The 23,155-nt window shown below is 37.7% G+C and overlaps 13 protein-coding genes across 13 annotated transcripts; 7 read left to right on the top strand and 6 right to left on the bottom strand.

Annotated features, from left to right (window-relative positions):
- Window positions 1-7: 7 nt before the first annotated feature.
- On the bottom strand, window positions 8-3,667 carry C9374_001644 (uncharacterized protein; the record flags this gene model as incomplete). Its single annotated transcript, XM_044690974.1, has 1 exon — window positions 8-3,667. The coding sequence occupies one exon, from the start codon at window positions 3,665-3,667 to the stop codon at window positions 8-10; it is 3,660 nt and encodes a 1,219-aa protein (XP_044551304.1).
- A 398-nt stretch (window positions 3,668-4,065) lies between these two features.
- Window positions 4,066-5,865, top strand: C9374_001643 (uncharacterized protein; the record flags this gene model as incomplete). Its single annotated transcript, XM_044690973.1, has 3 exons — window positions 4,066-4,262; window positions 4,345-4,348; window positions 4,450-5,865. The coding sequence occupies 3 exons, from the start codon at window positions 4,066-4,068 to the stop codon at window positions 5,863-5,865; spliced, it is 1,617 nt and encodes a 538-aa protein (XP_044551303.1).
- Window positions 5,866-6,038: 173 nt separating this feature from the next.
- Window positions 6,039-8,191, top strand: C9374_001642 (uncharacterized protein; the record flags this gene model as incomplete). Its single annotated transcript, XM_044690972.1, has 2 exons — window positions 6,039-6,470; window positions 6,533-8,191. 2 exons carry the CDS (start codon window positions 6,039-6,041, stop codon window positions 8,189-8,191), a joined length of 2,091 nt encoding a protein of 696 aa, XP_044551302.1.
- A 44-nt stretch (window positions 8,192-8,235) lies between these two features.
- On the bottom strand, window positions 8,236-10,913 carry C9374_001641 (uncharacterized protein; the record flags this gene model as incomplete). Its single annotated transcript, XM_044690971.1, has 4 exons — window positions 8,236-9,595; window positions 9,652-10,171; window positions 10,280-10,288; window positions 10,367-10,913. 4 exons carry the CDS (start codon window positions 10,911-10,913, stop codon window positions 8,236-8,238), a joined length of 2,436 nt encoding a protein of 811 aa, XP_044551301.1.
- A 346-nt stretch (window positions 10,914-11,259) lies between these two features.
- C9374_001640 (uncharacterized protein) lies at window positions 11,260-12,855 on the bottom strand (the record flags this gene model as incomplete). The annotated part of the gene is made up of 1 exon (XM_044690970.1): window positions 11,260-12,855. The coding sequence occupies one exon, from the start codon at window positions 12,853-12,855 to the stop codon at window positions 11,260-11,262; it is 1,596 nt and encodes a 531-aa protein (XP_044551300.1).
- Window positions 12,856-13,107: 252 nt separating this feature from the next.
- Window positions 13,108-14,661, top strand: C9374_001639 (uncharacterized protein; the record flags this gene model as incomplete). Its single annotated transcript, XM_044690968.1, has 1 exon — window positions 13,108-14,661. The coding sequence occupies one exon, from the start codon at window positions 13,108-13,110 to the stop codon at window positions 14,659-14,661; it is 1,554 nt and encodes a 517-aa protein (XP_044551299.1).
- A 114-nt stretch (window positions 14,662-14,775) lies between these two features.
- Window positions 14,776-15,309, bottom strand: C9374_001638 (uncharacterized protein; the record flags this gene model as incomplete). Its single annotated transcript, XM_044690967.1, has 1 exon — window positions 14,776-15,309. One exon carries the CDS (start codon window positions 15,307-15,309, stop codon window positions 14,776-14,778), a length of 534 nt encoding a protein of 177 aa, XP_044551298.1.
- A 145-nt stretch (window positions 15,310-15,454) lies between these two features.
- C9374_001637 (uncharacterized protein) lies at window positions 15,455-16,515 on the bottom strand (the record flags this gene model as incomplete). Its single annotated transcript, XM_044690966.1, has 2 exons — window positions 15,455-15,915; window positions 16,071-16,515. The coding sequence occupies 2 exons, from the start codon at window positions 16,513-16,515 to the stop codon at window positions 15,455-15,457; spliced, it is 906 nt and encodes a 301-aa protein (XP_044551297.1).
- Window positions 16,516-16,996: 481 nt separating this feature from the next.
- C9374_001636 (uncharacterized protein) lies at window positions 16,997-17,290 on the top strand (the record flags this gene model as incomplete). Its single annotated transcript, XM_044690965.1, has 1 exon — window positions 16,997-17,290. The coding sequence occupies one exon, from the start codon at window positions 16,997-16,999 to the stop codon at window positions 17,288-17,290; it is 294 nt and encodes a 97-aa protein (XP_044551296.1).
- A 211-nt stretch (window positions 17,291-17,501) lies between these two features.
- C9374_001635 (uncharacterized protein) lies at window positions 17,502-17,951 on the top strand (the record flags this gene model as incomplete). Its single annotated transcript, XM_044690964.1, has 1 exon — window positions 17,502-17,951. One exon carries the CDS (start codon window positions 17,502-17,504, stop codon window positions 17,949-17,951), a length of 450 nt encoding a protein of 149 aa, XP_044551295.1.
- A 30-nt stretch (window positions 17,952-17,981) lies between these two features.
- C9374_001634 (uncharacterized protein) lies at window positions 17,982-19,031 on the bottom strand (the record flags this gene model as incomplete). The annotated part of the gene is made up of 1 exon (XM_044690963.1): window positions 17,982-19,031. The coding sequence occupies one exon, from the start codon at window positions 19,029-19,031 to the stop codon at window positions 17,982-17,984; it is 1,050 nt and encodes a 349-aa protein (XP_044551294.1).
- A 52-nt stretch (window positions 19,032-19,083) lies between these two features.
- Window positions 19,084-20,094, top strand: C9374_001633 (uncharacterized protein; the record flags this gene model as incomplete). Its single annotated transcript, XM_044690962.1, has 1 exon — window positions 19,084-20,094. The coding sequence occupies one exon, from the start codon at window positions 19,084-19,086 to the stop codon at window positions 20,092-20,094; it is 1,011 nt and encodes a 336-aa protein (XP_044551293.1).
- Window positions 20,095-20,247: 153 nt separating this feature from the next.
- C9374_001632 (uncharacterized protein) lies at window positions 20,248-22,886 on the top strand (the record flags this gene model as incomplete). Its single annotated transcript, XM_044690961.1, has 3 exons — window positions 20,248-21,880; window positions 21,954-22,591; window positions 22,677-22,886. 3 exons carry the CDS (start codon window positions 20,248-20,250, stop codon window positions 22,884-22,886), a joined length of 2,481 nt encoding a protein of 826 aa, XP_044551292.1.
- Between the last annotated feature and the right edge of the window lie 269 nt (window positions 22,887-23,155).

Genomic DNA, 23,155 nt, shown 5'->3' with positions numbered 1-23,155 from the left:
AATTTGGTTAATTTTCATGATCCTCCGCTTCATCAACATTTGTGATATTCTCTGAGGTTTTTCTCTTCTTTGAGGATCCAGATGAATTTTTAGACACTTTTCTAACCACTGGCTTGTTCAATTGCTTTTTCTTTTGTTCGGTGAGCTGTTCCAACGTTTTTGGCTTGTTCTTGGAACCTTTGGGTCTTCCCCTTCCTCTTTTCTGAACGACAACGCCTTGTTGTTGTGACGTTTCAGATTGCTGAGTGTTTAGTATGGTGGAAGACGAAGAAGCTTCTCCATTAGCATTAGCCACACCACCAACAGAACCAGAATTTCCAACCTCTCCTCGTGCTCGTTCTAGCGTCTTCTTATTCTTTGAGCCTTTTGGCCGTCCACGCACCCCCTTAGGTTTCGTCACAACGATCGGTGTCGCAGGAGCTGTAGCAGGTTCCTTTTCGAAAAATTGATCATTCGGTAAATGCTGATACAATGAAAATAGAGAAGGAAATGTTGGAGGTTCATTCAAAGAAGTATCCGTGTTCCATTGTGACTTCTCAATGAGAATAGGGTCCGTAGAGTTTTGACATTCATGTTGATAGGTGGTTTGACATTCTTCTACATAATCATTTAAAGTGTCAATGTTTGGAACACGTCTCAATAAAAAAGGTAATCTCTCAGCAATTCTTCCCATGGTTTGTTGTAAAGGTCTTTGAAAGAGAGAATTAAATACACTCGTCAGAGTTTTGAATTCGTTTGATTTGAGAACGGTGGGGTCATTGTGAATGAGTACTGGAGGATCATAGGGTGCATCCTTAATCTGAGATTCAAATGTTGGCATTTTCACACTCTTTAAAAGTATTGATTGTGATTCCAAATGTTGGTTATTCTCATCTATTACTTCAACGTTCACAGTTGTTGTTGTTTTTTGAGAGGTTGATTTACCTTGCTTGTTCAAAATTTCGTGAAGTGTTGCCAAAGCATTAAGGGATACAGCACTTGCAGGAATACATGGAAGAGAGGGAAAGAGATTCGTTGGAATGATACATGGTGTGGTAAATATTGGAGTGTTTGCTTGTACTGGAGGAATGGATTGCTTGAAGTGTGAAATTCGTTGCTGTTGAGGAGTCATATCTAGGTGGTTGGAGGATGGGTGAGTTGTAGGTAAATCCTGAGTATCGTGACAGCTGTTCAACTCTGTTGGAAGTCGATATGCACTCAAGAGATGAAATATTCTCTTCACAAAATTAGAAGGTGGCACTCCGATAAAGTAAGGTGTTTTTTCAACGAGATATCGAATTTGCTCCATCCGTTGCCATTCAATTTCTAAAATATTCTTCAGCTTGGGAATGGAAAGAGACTTTTCAAGAGTGGACAACGCCTCCAAGCATATGGATTGTGACAACAAGTTATTGCTTCTATTGGAAGCAAAAAATATGGTCCTAGTGTCGTTAACAAATTCCTTAATGTGATAGCCAATACTGTCATCTTCTTCTTCTGGATGAGGTATTTCAAGATCGTCAGCAGTGATGTCTGGTCTTTCTTTCTCTCTACCGACAAAGTTTTTTACAAGCGCCTTTTCTCGTTTCAAAATCTTTTTTCTATAATCTGGAACTTCTTCAGAACTGATTAGTCTCCATCGTCTCCAACATTGATTATCTGTTCTGGGATACATGACTTCGGCAATTTTAGACCAATTGCCTGCACCTAGCTCTTTGATTGCCTTCTTTAAACTTTCATCCTCTTCTTTTGTCCAAGGACCAACCTTTAAATCAGGATTCAAAATGTTGCACCACCGTTCTCTACACTGTACATCTGTTCTGCCTGGAGTATGTCTATTTACAAGCACCCAATTGTTCGGTGGATAAGCATGAACCGCTAAATACAATCGTTTATCTTCCTCGACGGTCCATCTTCCCCTCTTGATTGCTGGATTTAAAGTTTTCATCCAACGGTGTAGACATTGTTGGCCTGTTCTTTCGTCGAGTTGATTTGCAATTTGCTGCCAATTCTTTTCTCCAAATAATTTGACAGCTTCCATTAATTTGTCATCTTCTTCTGGAGTCCATTTACTTCTCATCATGTTTGTATTTAAACTTCTTTGATATCTTCTGAAACAGTGAATTGGTCTTCTTGTGAGCTCCTGATTCTCGTACATCTTTTCTGCAATTTTTTCCCAATCGTGGCCCTTATAATCCTCGGCAACACGAAGTAATTTTAAATCTTCTTCTTTTGTCCAATTTTCTTTTTTGATGTCTTTGGCAAGCTCAATTTCCCAATATTTTCTACATTCTTCAGGCTTTCTAGTTTTTACATGATACATGGCCACCTTTTCCCAATCTATTTTAGAAGTTTCAATATTTTCCAATTCTTCACCTGGCATTTTAGAAATATTCTCAAATTCTTTTTTGATGAGAGCGCTATTTCCTTTGTAGTTTTCGAGGATAAATGCACATTTCAACTCTTGTGATTGTAGTCTAATGGCATACCGTAAATTCTTAATCTCGTTGGTGGTCCATTTTCTGGTGTCAACGATAACTGTTTTATCAATTAAGCTGTGCCTCTTAATTGCATCATCGTTTGGTTTTGGACCTTCTATTACTGTTACATCATTGTCTTTTTCTTGTGGAATTGATGTGTCTATTTCCATTTCATCGTCCACCACATTCTCTTCATCTGAATATACAAATTCGGATTCACTAATGTATTCTTCGTCCTCAGTATTTCTTTTTTTCTTTTTCTGGTTTTTCTTTGGTTTCTTAGGTTTATCGATACTATTCTTCGATGCTAATGCCTCTGATTTTACCAGAGTCGTGTTGAACTTGTCCACAATAATTGCATTAGATCCAGCTGCTTTTAGTTTGCTTTGTGCCAAGGTCACAAAATATTCACAAGCTAATTTCTTAGAAATTTTACCAGTTGCTTGTGCTAAATTCTTGCGTGCAGGATAGAGTGACATTGGAGGACCTTTTTGACGCTGCAAAAACTCTGTTCTTAGCTCTCTCTGCAAATCTCCAACATTTCGTTGTGCTTGCTCAATCTTCTCAAGCTCAGCTTGAATTAATTCTCTATATTCAGAATTAAGCCGTAACCCGTTTTTTAACATGAATAATCTGGATTGTACACTGCTGGCAACATCCTCTTCTTCATCAATCATTCGTGTATTGTCCATGGTGGATTGAAAATTATGCATAGGAGTTACAACAGTGTTGGTGTATGGAGTTTGAACACTTGTCACGTGATGATCATTCGGCGTTGATGCATCGTTGATTGTTGTGTTAGTTGTTACTATAGGTGATGGATTTATAACATCATAATTGTTATTATTATGAATATCTGAATTTAGTTCCGATGAAAGATGATCATGATGGATTGGTGTTAATGGCGCATTTGGTTCATGCTGACTTTGTCCGTTACCTATAATATTTTCATTTTCGTGCAGTAATGACAATAATCCATTACTATTTGATGATGAAGATGAAGATACTGCATTTGTTGTGTTATTGGGAACGCTTGCAAAAAGTGTAGCTTTTGAAGCCTCATCCAACATGCGTTGCCCCGACGAGATATATCTTTTCAACAACTCAGTGGTTGCTTCATCGTCCGATGATTCCTCGCTCGACAGGGATGATGATGCATCATCATCCGATGATAATTCTGTCTCTTCTTTTTTCCTCTTGATCGTCATGTTGTGTGGAGCAGCTCACAAAAAATTGAATTTTTTTTGAACCTGCTGTTTATTGATGATGACTCGAAACCTCTTCTTGCGTATTACTATCATGATCTCAAAATATTATGACCTCATGTATTTCTTTATTGGAACATCATCTGGATTGTCATCTCATTAAAAAAATGAAACGTTCTTTTCTTTGCAACCCACTCAATCAATTTCACCTTGTCCGAATCAACAGGATCGCTCTCTTGACAAACTCAGCGGCAGGCTTACGTGGCCAATTTTCAAACCAAAAAAATTATCATCACTGCTCGTATTCATCATCTCAACAACATTCACGTAGCGACCACAAGCCTCAACAGTCTTTTCATTCATCATCTGCAACTATCAATTCTTGTAAAATAATTGAAGAAATGCCATTCACTCCAAAAACACCATTTCCATCCATTAACTTTCCACCAACAAGCTCGGATTTTAAAAAGATCGACACTTTGGCAAATTACGAGCTGCCGGAAAAGTATAGAAGACCAGTAGAACACAGAATTTTTGTTAATCGTAGTGTCAATCTAGATCATATTGAATATTATGGATTTGATATGGACTATACAGTGTAGGTAGTAGAATACTCTTCGGCAAGTTTTACGAACATTTTTTAATTCTAAATTTACTTGCTGGATAATAATCAATATTAGTGCTGTAAGTGGAATGCATGAATTTTTATTTGATATAATTCCAATTTGTTCTCTACTGTCTTCATCATGCAATTACAAATTAATATGCCATTTCGTTCACAAAAGAATTATATTTCTCCAGTGTACGAATCCACCTGTACAAAACTCATCCTCCAAAGACTTGTTGAAAGCAAAGGTTACCCATCAGAGATTCTTCAAATCAACTATGATCCTTCCTTTGCTGTGCGTGGAACTTTTCTTGACAAGCGAGAGGGTAACATTCTCAAAGTTGATCATTTCGGCTTTGTCCTTCAATGCGTTCACGGCAAAAAGATCATTAAAAAGGCTGAGTTTGAAAAGATGTATCCTGATCATCTCATTCACCCTGATGAGGAAATGGGAAGAAGATACTTTTGCTATGACACTTTGTTTGGCATTCCTGAAGCCAGTCTTTATGCTTCCTTGGTAGATTATTTCGAACAAACCAACTTTTTATCAAAGAGCGAGGCAGGAGGTGGTAGTCCAACAACCTCGGACGAAGATATTGAATCACCTCAAAATGGCAATGAAGCAAAACTAAGTTACTGGTCACTGTTTGATGACATCAGAGAAACATTCCACTCGATCCATAGTGACAACACCCTTAAAAATACCATAATGGCAGACCTTCCAAAATACGTGAAGAAAGATGAGAGACTTCCACTTCTTTTCCACAGAATGAGACAGGCAGGAAAAAAGATTTTCTTATTAACAAATTCTGAATATTTCTACACCAATGCTGTAATGGGTTACTTATTGGACAAATCCATCGATGGATATGATAGATGGACCGATTTCTTTGATATTGTCATCACCAATGGACAAAAACCCAAGTTCTTCAGCAGCGAAGGTACTACCCTTAGAGAAGTTGACCAAGCTACTGGACGTCTCAAATTGTCAGCAGTGCAAGGATTCAAGAAGGGCAGTGTTTACTGTGGTGGTTCTTTCTCACTTTTCAAAAAATTCACCAAGACCAAGGGTTCAGAAGTGATGTACGTTGGAGATAATATTTTCCATGATATTATTGTGACCAAACAAAACCGATGTCTTTGGAGAACACTCTTGATTGTAAGAGAGGTTGAAGAGGAGACCAAACATTGGATGACAAATAGATCTGCTGACATTTGGAGTCAACTTAACACTCTAGAATATATTAGAGCACAGAGTTTCAAGGATCAAGACTCTTCACAACCAGTCGAAAAAACCAAAATCAAATCTGAAGACGAAGACGAAGAAGATGGAAATTTCCCAATCAAGTATCAGATCAAGAAGGCCCAAGAAAATTTGAATGCACACTTTAATCCTTACTTTGGTAGCGCCTTTAGAAGTGGTACAAGAGAGTCCTACTTTTGTACACAGGTGCAACGATATGCAGACTTGTATTGCAGTGACATGGTGTTGCTATTGTACTATCCATTCAATTACTATTTCTCTCCAATTCCCACTCTTTTACCTCATGAAAGAGAGGCTCTCTATCAATTTGAAAAGAGTATTTCTCAATAAAATGGACATGAGGAATGTCACTTGATATTGGAATGGTTGAAAAACAGTACAAAGTTGTTGTTTTGGCGATCTGCTGCAAGCAAATATAATGTTGATGTTCTGGAGGCATTAATTTGGCGCCAAAACTACAACTTTGTACTGTTTTTCAACCATTAAAAAGATTTCATCAACACATGAACAGAATTTCAACAGCTGCCGGAGGTAGATTGATGACTTCCTTGCCCACTACGGGTTTTTGGGGCCAACGACCTGGAACCACTCTGAATGGTGGACGACCAAGTGTTGTTCGGGTTCAAGAAGGAGAGTATACCAAAGTGATTTATACGTTAATTGTGGAGAAGAAATATGAAGATGCAAAACAAATACTACAACATCAATTAGAGTTCTTTTCGGAGAGTAGAGCCGCATTGTCATTGTTGGCCTATTGTGATTACATTTTACAAAATTATGCCGAGTCTGCTCAGACCTATGAAAAACTGGTCAAACTCTATCCAACGGTGGATCAATACAAGTTGTATCAAGCTCAGTCCTTGTATAAGGCCGGAATGTATCCCGAAGCTGTAAAAGCTTGTGCAACTATTGAATCCGAAGTTTTAGCAGAAAAAGTAAGTACTAGTAAGATCGCCATGTTTGAACGACGGTCGTGAACTGGTGATGATCCTCACAGGTTCAAAAATTATTAGCAGCATGTCAGTATGAGCTCGATGATTTAGCAACCACAAAGTCACATGCCGAGAAGTGTATTCAGGATGATCCAGATACTTTGGTGATGCAAGGATGTATTTTGTACAAGGAAGAAAAATACGATGAAGCAAGAAAGAATTTCCAAGATGCGCTTAATATTGTTGAGTATCAACCACATATTGCATACAATATTGCATTGTGTTACTTCAGAATGAAACAATATACTCCAGCATTAAAATACATGCAGGATATTATTGAAAGAGGAATACGAGAACATCCTGAATTAAGTGTTGGAAGTAATACTGATGGCTTTGAAGTCCGAAGTGTTGGAAACAGTCAGACTTTACGAAACACTGCCTTAATTGAGGCGTTCAATTTGAAATTTGCAATTCAATATCAGATGACAAACTACGAGGAGGCTAGCGAAGCATTAAGAGATATGCCTCCAAGAACGGAAGAAGAGCTAGATCCTGTGACACTTCATAACCAAGGTCTTCTACAAATGGAGACCGATCCCAATGCCGGGTTTAAAAAGCTCAAGCATCTCATTCAACATCCCCCATTCCCTCCAGAAACATTTGGAAACTTGCTGCTGCTCTATTGCAAACATCAACATTATTTGCTTGCAGCAGATATTCTAGCTGAAAATAGTCATTTATCATTTAGTTATCTCTCTCAAGATATTTACGACTTTTTAGAAGCTTTGATTATGGCGCAAACTAGTCCAGAAGAAGCGTTTAGAAGCTTTGACGATCTAGCAACCAAGCATATCGACAAATTGAGAAAATTAACCAAACAACTGCAGGATGCAAGAATGAAAAAAGATAGTGAAGGAATGACCAAGTCCCTAAGAGAGTTTGATGAGGCGCTTGATGATTACATGCCTGTCCTGATGGGAATGGCGAAAATTTATTGGGATATTGAAAATTACCCCAGAGTTGAAGAAATATTGTTGCAAAGTGCTGAGTTTTGTTCAGAGCGCGACGTTTGGAAGCTCAATATGGCTAACACATATTTCATGCAAGCAAACAAATTCAACGAAGCCATCAAGTTTTATTTCGCTATTGTAAAAAAGAAGAAAAACAACTTGTTGGATGTCCATGCTATGATATTGGCTAACCTATGTGTGTCATGCATTATGGTCAGCGAAAACGAAGACGCTGAAGAATGGATGAAAAAGATTGAGAATGAGGAACAACGACTGCATAGACAAAACCCCAACAAGCAGTCTTTGCATTTATGTATTGTTAATCTCGTCATTGGAACTTTGTATTGCTCAAAAGGTCATTACGAGTTCGGCATTTCTCGAGTCATGAAAAGTTTAATTCCTTACAACAAGAAAATCATGACAGACACATGGTTCTATGCAAAACGATGCTTCTTGTCTCTATTTGAAACTTTATCCAAGAATATGATTGTTCTAAAGGATCAGACATACACAGACATCTTAAACTTTTTAGACGCTGCAGCCATGTTTGGTAAGGAAATTAAGACAACCCTAAACCCAGGTGCTGCAGGAGCAAGCGACGCCACTAACGTGAACTCTTCCATCCTCGATATTGACGATAAGCGGGAAGAAGACAGGACAGTATCTCAAGAGGCACGATTGCTCAAACGAATGTGTTTGCGGTTAATGGAATAAGAAATGTAAATAATATTTAAACTGTTTTTTCTTGCCGTACACGCTCAGTTTTGGGTTGATTGCCATAGATATTCAAGTTTGTTCTGATAATCTTGATGGTCAACAGATTGGCCAAGTTGTTGCAGCAAATCTGTCAAGTCATTTGGAAAACATGAACCTCCTGTGTTACAGTTATTTGTGCTGTTGCTATTATCGACCAGTGCTGCTGTGAAAGAGTTAGACCAATCTTGAGCTGGTGCAGAATCACACTGAGGCGACTCAGCAACTGAAATAAATCCAGAAGAATTGGAAAAACCTTGAGGAATGTGCTGTCTTTCACTCTCTAGCAAGTCTTTAAACTCTGGTCTCTTATTCATGGCATTAATCATGTCAAACAAGGTATATTTGAGAACCACAAACTTTGAACTAATGACCTTCAATGCCTTATAATTTTCAACAGACATACTGCTGTCATTGACATTCAAATTCACTCTAATAAGGGTTGGGAAAAACAGAATGATCACTGGTGCAGACTTCCAGAAGGTTGGCTTGGCAGCTAGTCCAGTAGCTTTCGTTGCACAATGCATACCCATCTTATCGAGACCACACTTCACCAAAATATCTGCTCTTAAAGAGTATAGACAGAAGCGATGTACATTCTTTTGAAGATCATCTCTATTAAAGTTTTCAGATTCAATATATCGTTCCAATATTTCCAATTTTCTCAGAATACTAATATATTCCACCTGATTGCTTGCGAGAGATGCAAGTCTTGAAATTAACAAATAATACACGAGCAAAGCAGTGAAAGTAATTTCTTCACTTCCTTTCACCAATGATTGTTCACTGACTTTTCCCTCGAGTCCTTCAACCTCTCTAGCACATCGTGGCGAATTGATATAATTCTTGATAGTATTTACCAAATCTCGAATGGCAGGTATTTGAGGATGATTTGGATTGGAACCATGTTTGGCTAAAATATCAATGGAATTGTCTTCTACTTTGAGAATATTGAGTTCAAACAACCACTTGGAAAATGTAGTTGCAAAAGTGAGGGCAAACAAACTTTGCCAAAACTTGTCCGTTTCAAGTTGATATCCACAGAGATCAGAAGCCATATCTAGAGCAACCTTATTATACATGTGACCCTTAATTCGTTCACCTTCTGAACATGCATAAATTCCCATAAGACTGAGAGCACATGAAGTCTCTCTCGAAGGTCGATCAAACAAGTAACTTGCTTGGTTTCTCGCTCGATTGAAGAAGTCTATACAATTCTTTCGGTCTTCCAAGCGTTGAGCTCCCATGGCACAGACAATATTGGTCAAGAGCTGGGAGCCACTGGGTTCTGAAGAGAAGGCAACAGCCTTATTAAGGGCATTGTCAAGCATGGATCGATCTACTAAGGAATGACAGGTTACCGAGCTGTATATTGTATAAGAGCACAATGTTACACAAATGAAACAAGTACGAACACTTACTCTAAAAACTGGTCAACCAATGTTCTCGTATGTACATTTACAATAAATTGAAGACCACTGAGTGGACTTGGAGCTGAAGGTTGATAATTATTCCAATTATTTGTTGGAATTGCAAGTTGCGTCGAAGAAGAAGCATTAGGATTGTTTGATTTCGATAACTCGTTAATGTAGACATTTAGATCAGTGCTAGAGGCAGCTTTAGGTGGTTGATGTTGAATCGTTTGTTGTTGTTGGGAGGTAGAAAGTAATTGCTGTGATGCTTGTTGTTGATTGTAATAGTAAGGTCCTTGTTGGAATTGTTGATTTCCAATAGTAACGTTTCCTTGTTGTTGAGTTTGTTGTTGAGAAGAACTGCACAATCCTGCAGCACAAGTGAGTGGATCAAAGGAATAATCTTCTTCATCTACAGCTCCATCGTTCTTTCGTTTCTTTGATTTTGGTCCTCTCTTTTGAGGAGGTAAATATACACATGGAATGCCCTTCTTTTTACATCGGGTACATGCATTGGGTGCTTCTCCATCTGTTGTTGATAACACACGCGATTGGAAAGGAGTTGGTTTCAAATGAGGAAATTATTAGGCCATCACGGTTACAAATTGGGAACTGAAATCTATGGGTTGCTACTTACCGCACTTTTCTGCAGAGAAGCAAGTCAATCATAATGATCAAAGTGTTCATCATATGGCTTTGTTGCACTCTTAACTGTTGTACTTACTGTGAAGCTTGTTGCAATAAACACATGCAATTTTAGGCTTTTTCTTTTCCTTATTATTACTTGTCGTGTTGGACTTTCCTTGAGTTGAACTCATATTGTTGCTGTTGTTTGTGGGAGAGGAGGTGTTGTTAGTTGTATTGATTCCATGATTTGCATGATGATTGATTGTTAATGCATCTGCTTCCACGTCAAAGCAAGCCGATGGTGAGGCCATGCCGCCATCTTGGTCCATTCCGCAATTATTCATCAATAATCTTCCATCCATGATTTCGGATGGGGTCATTGGAATGGGAGAAAGCATGCTGCTGGTGTTTAAATTGTTATGATTCATCATATTCATGTTATTATTGTTATTATTATTAATATTAAAACCGGAAGAAACACCATAATCATTAAACATGGAATCTCCAAACAACCATCCTTGACCGTTTATTAAATTGTTGTTACTATTGTTGAGCGGAGTTGTAGGTGTCATCGTAATATTGGCTAGTTGTTGTTGTTGTTGCTGGGGATTCATTGAAAAATTCAGCATCATGGAAGACGACATTTTCTTGGAGTTTGTTGTCTCGACCTTGTCGTTGTTGGCCAATGTCTCTTTCTGGCACTACCCGCTCGTCTCCCAAAGGCAATTTGTGGCGAAAATCTATTTCGGCGAAACTTTTTGCAGACAACATAATAGTCAGCCACAGCACAAGTGCAATCAGTTTGGCACACAAGAATGGAGTTTCTCATCATTGGCGTGGTTGGCAATCATTGTGCAGTTGAACAACAACATTACTCATCATGGCAATGCGTTTCTTCTTTGCTAACTGTTGCCACTTCCTCAGTTTCTTCTTCTTCTTCTTGGTAGATCTATGATTGTAAATCCAATGCATGATTATACTTGATGGTCATTATTGGTTTTTCTTTGCGACAACTTCATTCTCGTGACTACTTGAAGATTTAATGTAGAAAGGAGCAAGATCGGGGCACACATCAATCGATTCTCTCGGATAGATCCAATCCAATGCTTTGAATAACAAATGATCCAATAACATGATTAAGGCACTAATCTTTCCATGATAGGTTCCTGCCGAGTGATACGACAAGAGGCGATCCAGTAACTTTCCAGAACTATTTTCATTTTCTTCTTCGTTATTCTGAACGGCATTGTAATACACTTGCTCGGTACACTCCACCACTTGTTCCCAGTGATACATTTCACGGACACGTGCATGAGTTTTCAATGGATCACACTTGTAGACATAGTCCTTAATGGCCACGTCAATCGCTTCACACATGGCCACAGGTGTTGGATCTGCCAATAGAACCATGTCACGATCGGGCAAGACTTCTCTCACTCCTCCCACGTTGGTACTCACTACAAAGAGTCCACAACTTGCTGCTTCCAGAATGGCCATACAGAATGCTTCGGTAAGACTCGTATTAATGAACAAGTGTCCTCGTTGCAACACTTGAGGAACCTCACTGTATGGTTTCGCTCCCAATAATTCCACTCGATCAAACAATTCATACTTTTCAATCATTTCATGCATTTCAATGAGTTTTGGGCCATCTCCTGCTATGATAAAATCCACCATGGGATACTTTTGACAAATAATGGGAATCATGGCAATGAGAATATCTGCACCTTTTCGATACACTAATCGAGAGACAGAGACAATTTTCAAACGCTCATGTGGATCCACGAGGGTTCTTCTCTTTGGCTGAAAGACACCTGTATCCACGGCATGAGGAATTACAGTCATTTTGAATGGATTCATGGAAGCTCGTAATGTCAAATTCTCTTTCAATGTATGTGAGACACAAATGACATGATCCACTTCAGACAAGACCAATCTCGAAACCTTATTGATATGCATGCCTCCATGATCTCCAAATCCGAAGAGAGAATGATCCGTGAAGAAGGTTTTCAGGCCCATTGTTTTTGCATGATACAATGCATTGTTGCACATATTGGAGGTACATTGATGTCCATGAACAAGATCAATACGTTCCCGAATGAGAATATTTCGTATCAGTGGACCTAAGGAAAGAAGAAATGGAAGAGTAGCACTTCCTGCAGCAGTTTCAATTTTAAAGATGGGTATATGATAAACTTTAAGACCATTTGAAAGATAGCGGATGCCTTTTCTGTTGCCGTATGAAGTAGTGATGACAATGACTTTATGTCCTCGTTTGATTAAACCAGTTCCGATGCAATAAATATGGGATTCTACACCTCCAAAACCTGGATAGAAGAAATCGGAAACCATACATATTCGTAATTTCTGCTTCTTGTTGTTGTTTGATTGAGAAAGTTCGTGATGATCATTATCTTTGAAATTTTCATGAAAAGAATTATGATTAATCACTTGATGAATTGATGATTCTGATGAAATAAAATCTTGAAATTGTTCTTCTTGATAGGACTCATCCGCCAAATCTTGCTGAAGATGTTGTTCCGAACCAACATCCGATCCGAGCAGCTTTGACCACCATTGAAACATTTTTTGAGATCCAATTGAAATGATCGAAATCAGAGTTTGAAATGGCCACGTGAACAAACAAGTTCTCAAAAACTGCCGAATGTTACAATCCATTTCTGTGAGACCTTCAAATTGAAATTCAAGTTCGGTTTTGAAGAAAAATTCACAAAGAGAAAAAGTTGAAGAAAACTATTCACTCTTAAAATAACACAATCAAAAAAAAATTCCAAAAAACAACCTGATTCATTCCGAGATTTATTGATCCATTTCAACATGTTGCCCTCATCCTCTTCCAACAAACAAGAGGAAAAGAAGAATCAAGAAAATTCATCCTCTAAAAAGGCTTCAAGCAAAACAAATAACAAGGAAAACAAGAAACAATCCAATTCGGACCCATCTACTGAAGAGAAAGAAAAGGATAAAGGCTTTATTACCTCTCAATCCATCATTTCTAGAATTAAATGGGATGAGAGATTTTCAACCTTTTTGGATGATTTTACAATTGGATATTTAGATAGATTTGAAGGTTTAAAGACAACCACCATCAAAGACTTTGAGGAATCTGATGAAATTCCTTTTCATAGAATTTGGTATCTGTATTTTAATGGAATTATTATTTGGGATCGAGAGAAGAGAATTGATAATGTATCTAAGGGAAAATTGGAACAAATTATTGAGGACTATTTTGTGAAAAAGCACCAAGAGGAGTTGAGAATTAAGAAACAAATGGAGCTTGAGAGCAAACAAAAGAAAAATAAGAAGAAACATCATCAACAAGTAGTTGCATCTTCTTCATCACACGAGAGCTCTTCGTCATCTCCAATAATTCCAGAAAAATCCAATGATTCCAGTGAGGAAGATGAAAATAACTTGAGTGAAGATAATGATTCAGAAGAATCTGAAGAAATCGATGGAGAATTGACGAGTGACGTCACGACTAGTTTAACGAACGAACAAATTTTAGAAAATTATGTAGCTCAATATCGTAGCAACAAGAAGCTCAAAAAAGTATTATTTTCCAAGAATAAGACTCGCAAAGTTCAACAAGAGTACATTCCTGATGATGATTTGGAAATGTGGTTATTGGAACACAATGAAGAAAATGAAGATTTAGTGCTACAATTTCCTACCCACATTTCTCAGAGAGGAGGTCATTATCATATCATATTTGACACGAGAAAGAAGTATGAAGAATATATTGCAGCTTGGAAGAGCACGATTGAAAAGAAGCAAAAGTTTTATGTTGAAGAAATGAGAACAAAACATGCCTTTAGGCTCTACGTAGACATTGATATCAAAATTACAAAACCAAATTCACCTTATGATATTGTAAGCAACGGCTGGATCAAACTCATTCAACAATTTACAAACGATTATTTTAAGGGCAAGGAGGATATTACAGTGGTTGTGACGGAGTGTCACAGTAATTGGAACGATAAGAATACCAAGTCAGCAAGGTTCAAGTCTGGATACAGATTATACTTCCACGAAATCATTGTTGACTATGACAAGTTTTGCGACTTTACCTATCAGCTCTCTTACTTTATGATGGACAAGATTGGCTCCTACGAAAATCAACCTGTTGATTGGTTTTTTGAGGATGTCATTGATCTTAAATCATGTAATCATCCGAGATGCAGAATGTTCGGAACCACCAAATGGAGACGTGGCCATCTCTTGCCAAGAATTTACCAATTTTCTGGTATTTATGGCAAAGATATGACATTGGACGAGAAAAAGACACAAGAGTTGAAGAATAATCTTCATGACTTGTTAGTATTGACCTCTACTCGTGTGGAAGATCCATTCGATGATGACAACCACTAAAGTAGTAATTAAGCAACCTTGTAAAAATGTTATTTTGTTTGCTTTAATTTGTGTATCATGTTGTCGTGGTGATTTTTGTTAAAGGGGAAAAGATATTTTCACAAGGGTGGAGTGTTAATTAGAACAACAATCCTCGGGAACAATGTTACTGCTCATTGAGAAAATAGTCCATCCGACAGTATTACCTGCAACAACAGCCAAAAACAATCCCATGTTATAGGTCATTGTAACTAACATCAAGAGATAGCCCAATGTGTTTTGTACCAAATAAATCAATGGCTTCAAAATGAACCACGTGTAAGCAATCACTTTCTTTTTTCTCTTCTTCTTATTAGTTTCCAAATTTCTGTATTCATCTTCTTCATTTATTTTCGGAATGGTAACCTTTCTTTTCACCAAAAACACCAAGAATTGATTAAATATTGACAGGCCAAAGCAAATTAAAATCGCTAACAAATAATGCCACCATAATTCAATGACCACAGGTTCAAACAATAAATGGGAAACTTGATACGAGTTCACAAAATACATGGGCATACCACCCATCGTGTGGTTCATGGTGTGATTCGAGTGATCCATCATGGTCGGAGAGTGTGAACCGAAGGAATGAGCTGAAGATGATGAAACCGACATGTGGTGATGATTCATTTTTTGTTGTTTTGATTACTCCGATCACAGGAGGGCTAACAAATATCTTTTTGTGCTGATGTGAGCTCTCAATAAAGTATACTTAAGTACACTCTCATGTTGAAAGAACCAACTTAGATGCTATGAAACTTAGAGTCTATTCCGTTTAATCAAGATACTTTTCCACCATTGCTGGAAATAGCTTGTCGATAGTCAAGTATTGAGAGGGCAAGTTTACAAAGTGTGCCTTGTAGGCTGGATGACTCTCGAGCCATTCGGAAGCCACAGCTGCTCCATACTGAATGAGGGGTGTGTAACTCATCAAATAAAACAGCCTTGGGTAGTGGTGAAAGAATTTAAACGTGGATTTTTTCACAGCTTCTGTTTGGCTCTTGGTTAGGAACCCATAGGTCACAAAAGCCGGTTCTGAATTCTTTTCTGAGAGTGATTCTTTGAATTGTTCTAATGTGAAATTTTCTGGTAAAGATTTGGTGTACATGGTTTGAAAATGTGTCGACCAATACTTCTCCTTATCTTCGTTCGTTTTTTGAGGAGGTGCTCGTTTTCCAGCTCGTTTTTTCTTTCCATCTTCATCGTTTCCTTCGATTGATTCATCATCAGTCGCATCTTCAATTGTGGACCGTTTGTCATTTCGTTTTAGCGTCTTAGATTTCGTTTGACGAGTTGATCTTTTTGCTTTTTTGAGGGAGTTGCATTATCGTCTTCTTCTCCTTCTTCAGTTCCACCTTCAAAAAAGTCTGACTCTTCGTCATCAGACCTACGACTGGAACTTGTTTGTTTTCTCTTATTAATACATGGTGATGGTTGTGATTTTTTCTTTAGGTTTGTCGAATTTTGCAAAGATGTTACTGATGATGACGACGACGGTGTGGAAGGATGAGCAAACACGTCTCTCGTGCTGCTACTGACCACCGTCTCATGTTTCGTTTGTTGTTGAATTTGAATAAAAGTATTTGCTAATTGTTCCTGATCGCTCTTATTCTGAATGCTTTGAAATAATTTAAAGATTACTTTGGTGGATTTTGCCTTTCCATGAGCAAGAACAAAGGATGCAACTTCTTCAGCGAGTTTAATCAATCCAATATCAAAGAGCGTGAATGAAGAAGTAGAAGAACGGTCGGAAACTTCTCCTATGGAAACGTCCATTTCATTTTCGTTACTATCATTAGCTTTTGGAAGAAATAATTCCTCGGGAGTAGAAGGCATGATGATAGGATGAAATAAATTATTTAGTACAATCTCGGAGAACTACACCAGTTGATGGTTTGAAAAAGAATTTCATAAACAATGAAAACCATCATCAATAAATGATGACATCCAATAGTTTAAAATCGACATACCTAAACTCCTTTGGGATCAAAATAAATAGAGAGGGTTATTATCACAAGATATCTTTCAAAACAATCAGATCCAAACAAGAAATTCAACAGGTTCAGACAACTTGATATCTCAATTTTTTTGCAATATTAACCGTTACGTCGTTAATTAAATCTGGATTAACTGGAATTAACAATTAGCACCACGAAGATTCCGAAAAATTAGCTTATGGAATTTATTACATAGAAATCTTTATTCAAGCCATGATTAGGATTATATGTAAATATATTAAATTTGGAAATCCATTTGACAAGTTACTCCAAGAAAGCAGAAAAGAGAATATAAGTCTTCTCCAACCAACACAAAACGAATGGCAAGCAACAACGTCTTTCAACTCGAATGTTCTCTTTCCTCTCAATCCAATCCCAATCAAGTAAGAACATATCGAGGACAAGTAAATCTCAACGACGAACATTTACAGCTTCAAGGACTCAACAACAATCAGTTCATCATCGCCAAATTGGACTCTCGCGACGGAAGTCAACTCACTTTCAAATACGCTCAAGGAAGCGGTCAGGTAGTGATCGATACTACCACAAGATCCATTCAAATTAAAGACAGAACGTTGGGAGAATATCAAGGTACATTTGATATTACCAATTAACTTTTGGCTTGTCGACGAAATAACTGTTTGAAACGCTAACCAATGAGCTATTCCACAATTAATGCTTTCATTCGGTACAGTCCTGTAATTTCAAATAAAGTTGTAAGTCCTCCCTTTGCCTTTTCAAGAACATATCAAAATCCTCCCATGATCAACGGACAGCAAGGTTCAATTCATACATAACAAAAATCTCATTCAGTCGTTGACCACAATGTCGTTGTCTCTCCTCTCCGATCAACCTATTGGTATTTACGCTGCTGGAATTCTCTCAGCCAGTAACTTTCTTCTTGGTTTGAATGTGAGTCGGCTCCGAATGAGTACCAACAAATCCATTGGTGTGGATGATCAAGATTTGAATAGTCCCTTGACCAAGGCCGTTCGTGCTCATGGCAATCATGCCGAGTATACTCCAACTGCTATTTCGTTGATGTTATTCATGGAAGCCAAACAATTGATCAAGAGTCCTGGTGGTCATACAGGTACGAGAGCAATGGTAGTGATGCGAGCTTGCATGATTGCCTATGTGCTTGCGAGATTATCAATCACTTGTGGTCTCTTGTCACCCAATAGTCTTGCTAAAGTAAGTCCGTTCCGAAGACTGGGAGCAGTATTGAATTATGTTTTGGGAATTGCTTTGAGCGTTGGGCTTGTAACTGTGTAATTCATTCCGAAAATGTTAAATGAAAATATATTATTTACAACAAAATGTACAAATCAATAAAGGTGGCGATTGTAAAATATTAAGAAGTAATATTATAAAGATCAAGGTATGCTTGAAAATCTTTTGAAAACTTGTCTTCAATTTTCCTTTCTTTTTCAGCTTGATGATGATTAAATTGAGAGTAACGGCCAAATGTTGTGCACTAGGAGTCAGTTTCGTATTTGGACTTAATATAAGACCTCCACCCGTTGCCTTAAATGCATGAATATCTCTGTATAATTTTACAATTTCATAAATGTTAACTTCTCCTTTCGATGTGCTGTTACGACTTGGATTGGCTGTAAAAATCAGTTGCTTGCCAATGAGTGGAGAGTCCTTATTTCTCACACTTTTAGAGTTGTAATGTTTGGCATCGAAAATAAATTTTCTGTCGTGAGCCATGACAAGAAAATCAGGTCGAACAATATTTGTTTTTGTGATCTTGTCAAAAAACTGTACAGCGGTTGTGTCAATCAAGTATCTAAACTTGTCACGTATAAAATTCTTTTCATCATCAGTTAATGGCTCTGATGGCTCTGCTTTTAACGTCAATTTTAAATCATGATTCTTTTCATTAATGCTGTGAATGCATTTCTTAAACAATTCAAGCGTGTAGCGCTGAAATTCATTGGCTGTCATCTCATTCCAGTCTACATCGTTGTTGTTATCTTTATCAACAGATTCTGCAGTGCTTGTTTCAATATGCTCCTTTAAAGCCTTAACTTGTTGCTCGAATATAATTTGCTGTTTTCGATTTTCTTCATCATTCCTATTCGTTTCTTGCTGCTTTACATATGAAAACAAGCTGAATACTTCTTTCTCGGTTCTCATTGGCTTCTTTTTGGAAAGGTCGTTCTTTTTCTCGTCGAGACAAACATTTCCGAGACAATGACCGAACGATCGTTTTGAATCATCCCTTCGATTACTGATATAGTTGCCATTCCGAAGCAGAGAAACACGAATTAATGGTGTAGTAACCAAATTATTGATAAAATAATATGGATTCATATTATTACATAGCAGTTTGGTTGAGTGAATCATTCCTGCAAGCACTCGAAGTGAACGTGGTGAATTTTTGTTTCAAAATTTAAAAATGATAAAAGACGGCCAAGAGAGACCATCCTCTCGAAACACCAAGACTCAACCACAGCAAAATCCTCTTCGTCTACTATTGACCATGAGTCCATACTACAAATTTCTAATGACTCAAATTATTACGAGTTTAATATTTATGATTTATTTTGCTCTTCGGATGACGCAATCATGGAACCATTCATCTTCGGAAAATCCTGATGATGATGGTGCATGGAGAGTGGAATCGTTCTTGTTGAAAGAATACTATTCGGAAACAATAACAGGTTTTGTAGTTGTTCTCATACCTATTTACATGTTTATTACTCTGATTGGCATATTCGCAACAAGAAAAACTCCACTCAACAGCAAAATGACTCCGTCAGACTTACTTTTACAACACATCGCTAAATATTTTGGTACCCTTGTTCTGGGATCATGTCTTTTACTGGCTGTCGTAATTTTGTTTGGATTCTCACCTTTTATACGAATTAACTCGTCAAACTCTGCAACTTTTCAATCAGCTAGAAGCGAAATTGTTACATCAACCACAACAGAGAATGCTGATGAAAATTGGATATGCACAAAGCTTGTTCCCAGCTCCATGATCAACTCTCACGATATTGTCGTGTTTGCATTCATGTCCAAATGTTATGCTTTCTCGATTGGAGAAATTGTTAGATGCCTGTTGTGGTGTCTAATCTCTAGTTTAATCATTTTTGTCCAACCGTTATGTAGCCTCTCCCAATGGACAGACATTGTGGATACTGTGAAATTAGTAGCGTTGGAAAAAACCACACGATTGACCAACCTAAAACTTGACCTTCAAGCAGTGGCATTGTTGAGAAAATTCGTAATTGTTCATATTGTCTGTATTTGGATTAGTGGATTTGTCATTCCTCTTGACTGGGAAAAAGACTGGCAATATTTTCCAATTTGTACAACAGTTGGGCTTATTATTGGAACATTGTTAAATTTGATTCTATATGTTAGAAGCATGAAATATGTCACCATACCGGACAAAGAAGACTAGAACTACAGAAGAAATATTGTTTCAAATGTTTGATTGTACCATTCCCAAATTAGCTCGATCGTCAAAAATGTAATGACAAAAGAAAATTTTGCATTTTTGGTAGCCCAGCTCATTTGGATAAGAGCCACAACATCAAAAAGAAAAAACTGAATCATGTCGAGGTGGCTACCAGTAGTCTTTATTGTTGCTCTGGTCGTTCTTTGCAAATTCTTTCTGCTGGAGCTGTATTTCTATCAACAACAACAACAGGACCAACCGGTCAATGTAGACCCTAATAGATCCAATACAAATAATCATCAACTTGTGGTTGCATCACGAAGCACTAACAGCAATTTTAAATTCAGGAGCACAGCAAAAGTTGAAACCTTTGCACAGAATACTATTTATGGACTCTCATCAAAGAATTACTTCTCCTTTCCTTTCACCTATGGCTATTGGAAGTTTGAATTTCAAACAAGCGTACCAGGCTATGTTATTTCCTATCTTCCTACAAGCAACCTTCCTCTATTTAACTCGACCAAAAATCAAGCAATGCTTTCAGTGATTGATGTTGGAACGACCGATTACACAAAAACAGACTACATGTTTGGACTCTATGATACAGCCTATTCTTTTGTGTTATTTAACCCTTTGGATAGGCCTGTTGAGTTTACCAAGCTTTCAATTCTCCAACTGTACAGACTCATGACTTTTAACCAACCAAAATCATATTCTACTCCTAGCTTGTTAACAGATTACTACTTTTGCCCTAATTGTCTTTCTTCAGATTCTTCTATTGATTTCAATACTGATAGTTTTGGGTTAGTGATTAGTGCACAACCAGGAGGAACTTTACAGTATCTTGATGCATTCATTGGTGTCAATAAGAAAGCATCACCAAATGGAAACTATGATTTACAACGACGAGTGACATTTAAGCCTGAGTCGACAACGTCAACAATTCCTCTTGATAATGCAAATTATCCTCTTGCGTCCATTTATGTTTCTGTTGTGATGAGCGGCTGCACTGGAGTTTGTTCTTATTCCCTGCAAATTGTAAGAACTTCGAGAAAGAGCGCTTTTGATACCACTGGCCTTGCTGTTGGAATGGTGTGTATTGGTGTATGCTTAATTGGAACATGTGTCGGTATAGTGATGATGTTAATTCTCTATGCATGTTACATTACCAAAGATTCATCTCATCCAAAGAAAGAGAATCTTAAGCATATCCCTGCTCCATCCGTGAAAGAAACAGCAAAATACTCACCAGTAGTGGTTGAAAGTGATGCTGTTGGAGCTATATCTAGCAATAATGCGATTTCGTTCCAAACTGTTAGTGAGGATGGAGATTTGAAAGATCAGCAACAAAATGGCATGGCTACCCAGCCAATGAACAACCAGCATTGGAAATCCACGAATATTAGTCCTCATATTGAAGATAAGATCATTTCGCTGAAATCGAGCTTTTTGCAAAAGTCACTTAGATCTTCCACTCGACTGTCCTCAGTGAAATCTTCGCCTAAACTCAAGCCAAATCCAACATATCTGACACCAGGTGACACTCCCACAGACGGTATGAGGTTGTCAGTGGCTTCTAATTCTGACATGTTCTATGTGGAAAGAATAAGACGTGATAGTGAAGTGGGGCTCGACTATATAGTTCCAACTAACATTGATACTTACAAATCTGCGTCTGATTACAACTTGGGAACTCGAGGATCTATTGATGATACAAATGATAGCAACAACGATACAGGCAATGGGAGGTTTTATAATGAAAATAGATTGAAGGATAGATATCATGTTGGTAAGTACAGTTATTCTAGTGAGACCTCTCATTTATAGTTGACACTAATGCCCATGAATCATAATGATGATAGAAAAATTACTTGGCCGTGGATCCTTTGCAACCGTGTATCTTGCTTTGGACGAAAAAACAAATCTTCATGTTGCTGTAAAATCTATTCACATTGACGACTATAGAGATGAAAATCTTGTAGGGTCTGTGAGAGAGGAAGGGTTGAGGTTGACCGAATGCATGCACCCTCACATTATTACCATAACAGACGTGTTCCCTTGCACGATTCTTCAGTCAGTTTGCTTTGTCATGCACTATTACAAATTTGGTGACCTTAAGACATTTATTGAAAGAAACCCTGACTTTGTTTTTACCAAAAAAATCATGGTGAGCATTATTCAACAATTATCGAATGCTCTGTTTTATTTGCATGAAGTGAAATCTATCATTCACAATGATCTCAAGCCCAGTAATATTTTCCTCGATGAAATTGATCGAACGAGAGAATGGGTACATGTTGCTATTGGTGATTTTGGTGAATCTACTAAATATTCTCCAACTTCGTTACTTCATTTCCGAACACAATCGAATGCTCCAACAATGAAGGGTACCTTGGTGTATTTGGCTCCAGAGATTATTTGTGGAAAAGGAGATCTTTCTCATGCGAGTGATATCTGGTCATTTGGATGTACAGTTTATCAGATTATTACGGGTGACTTTGTAAGTAATTGAAATGTGTTGTTGTAAGCAAGTACTCACACCAATTTCTATATTGCTCACGTTTGTTTTTATATCTAAACTTTAGAAAACACAACTATCCTCCTGGTTTATTAAGGATGGAGTGCCTAACGTTTTACTCGAGCAAGCTGCTCACGAGAGGATCAAGAACAATATGAAGCAGGCTAGGCCTCAATATGACGATTACCTGTTTGATTTGGTATTACAAATGCTTAAATGTCAGCCCAATGAAAGATCCAGAGCCTTTGACATTAGACATTGGTGCCAAGACCTGTAGTCGGCTCTTTGTGAGAAGGTGAGCTTATTGAGTAGTTTTTTAGATGAATGCCTGTGAAACAACCCCTGGAGAGAGCTAAAAAGGATTGTCGTTCATCTTTTTTTCAGCAGCGTCAAACGTCAAATGTTCATAAAACCGTTTCAATTTTTCTCCACAACCACTTTTGAAAACATCACCCACAAAAAATAATTGAAATTCAGTGCACGGACACACTTTCATCATTGATTTGTTGCTGATTCAGAGAGAGTATTTCCTTTCAACAACGCTAT

The sequence above is a fragment of the Naegleria lovaniensis genome, assembly GCF_003324165.1.
Source record: "Naegleria lovaniensis strain ATCC 30569 chromosome Unknown tig014, whole genome shotgun sequence".
Classification (NCBI taxonomy): domain Eukaryota; phylum Heterolobosea; class Eutetramitea; order Acrasida; family Naegleriidae; genus Naegleria; species Naegleria lovaniensis.
Note: the sequence above shows the minus strand (reverse complement) of the source record. Positions and strands in the feature narration are given on the sequence as shown.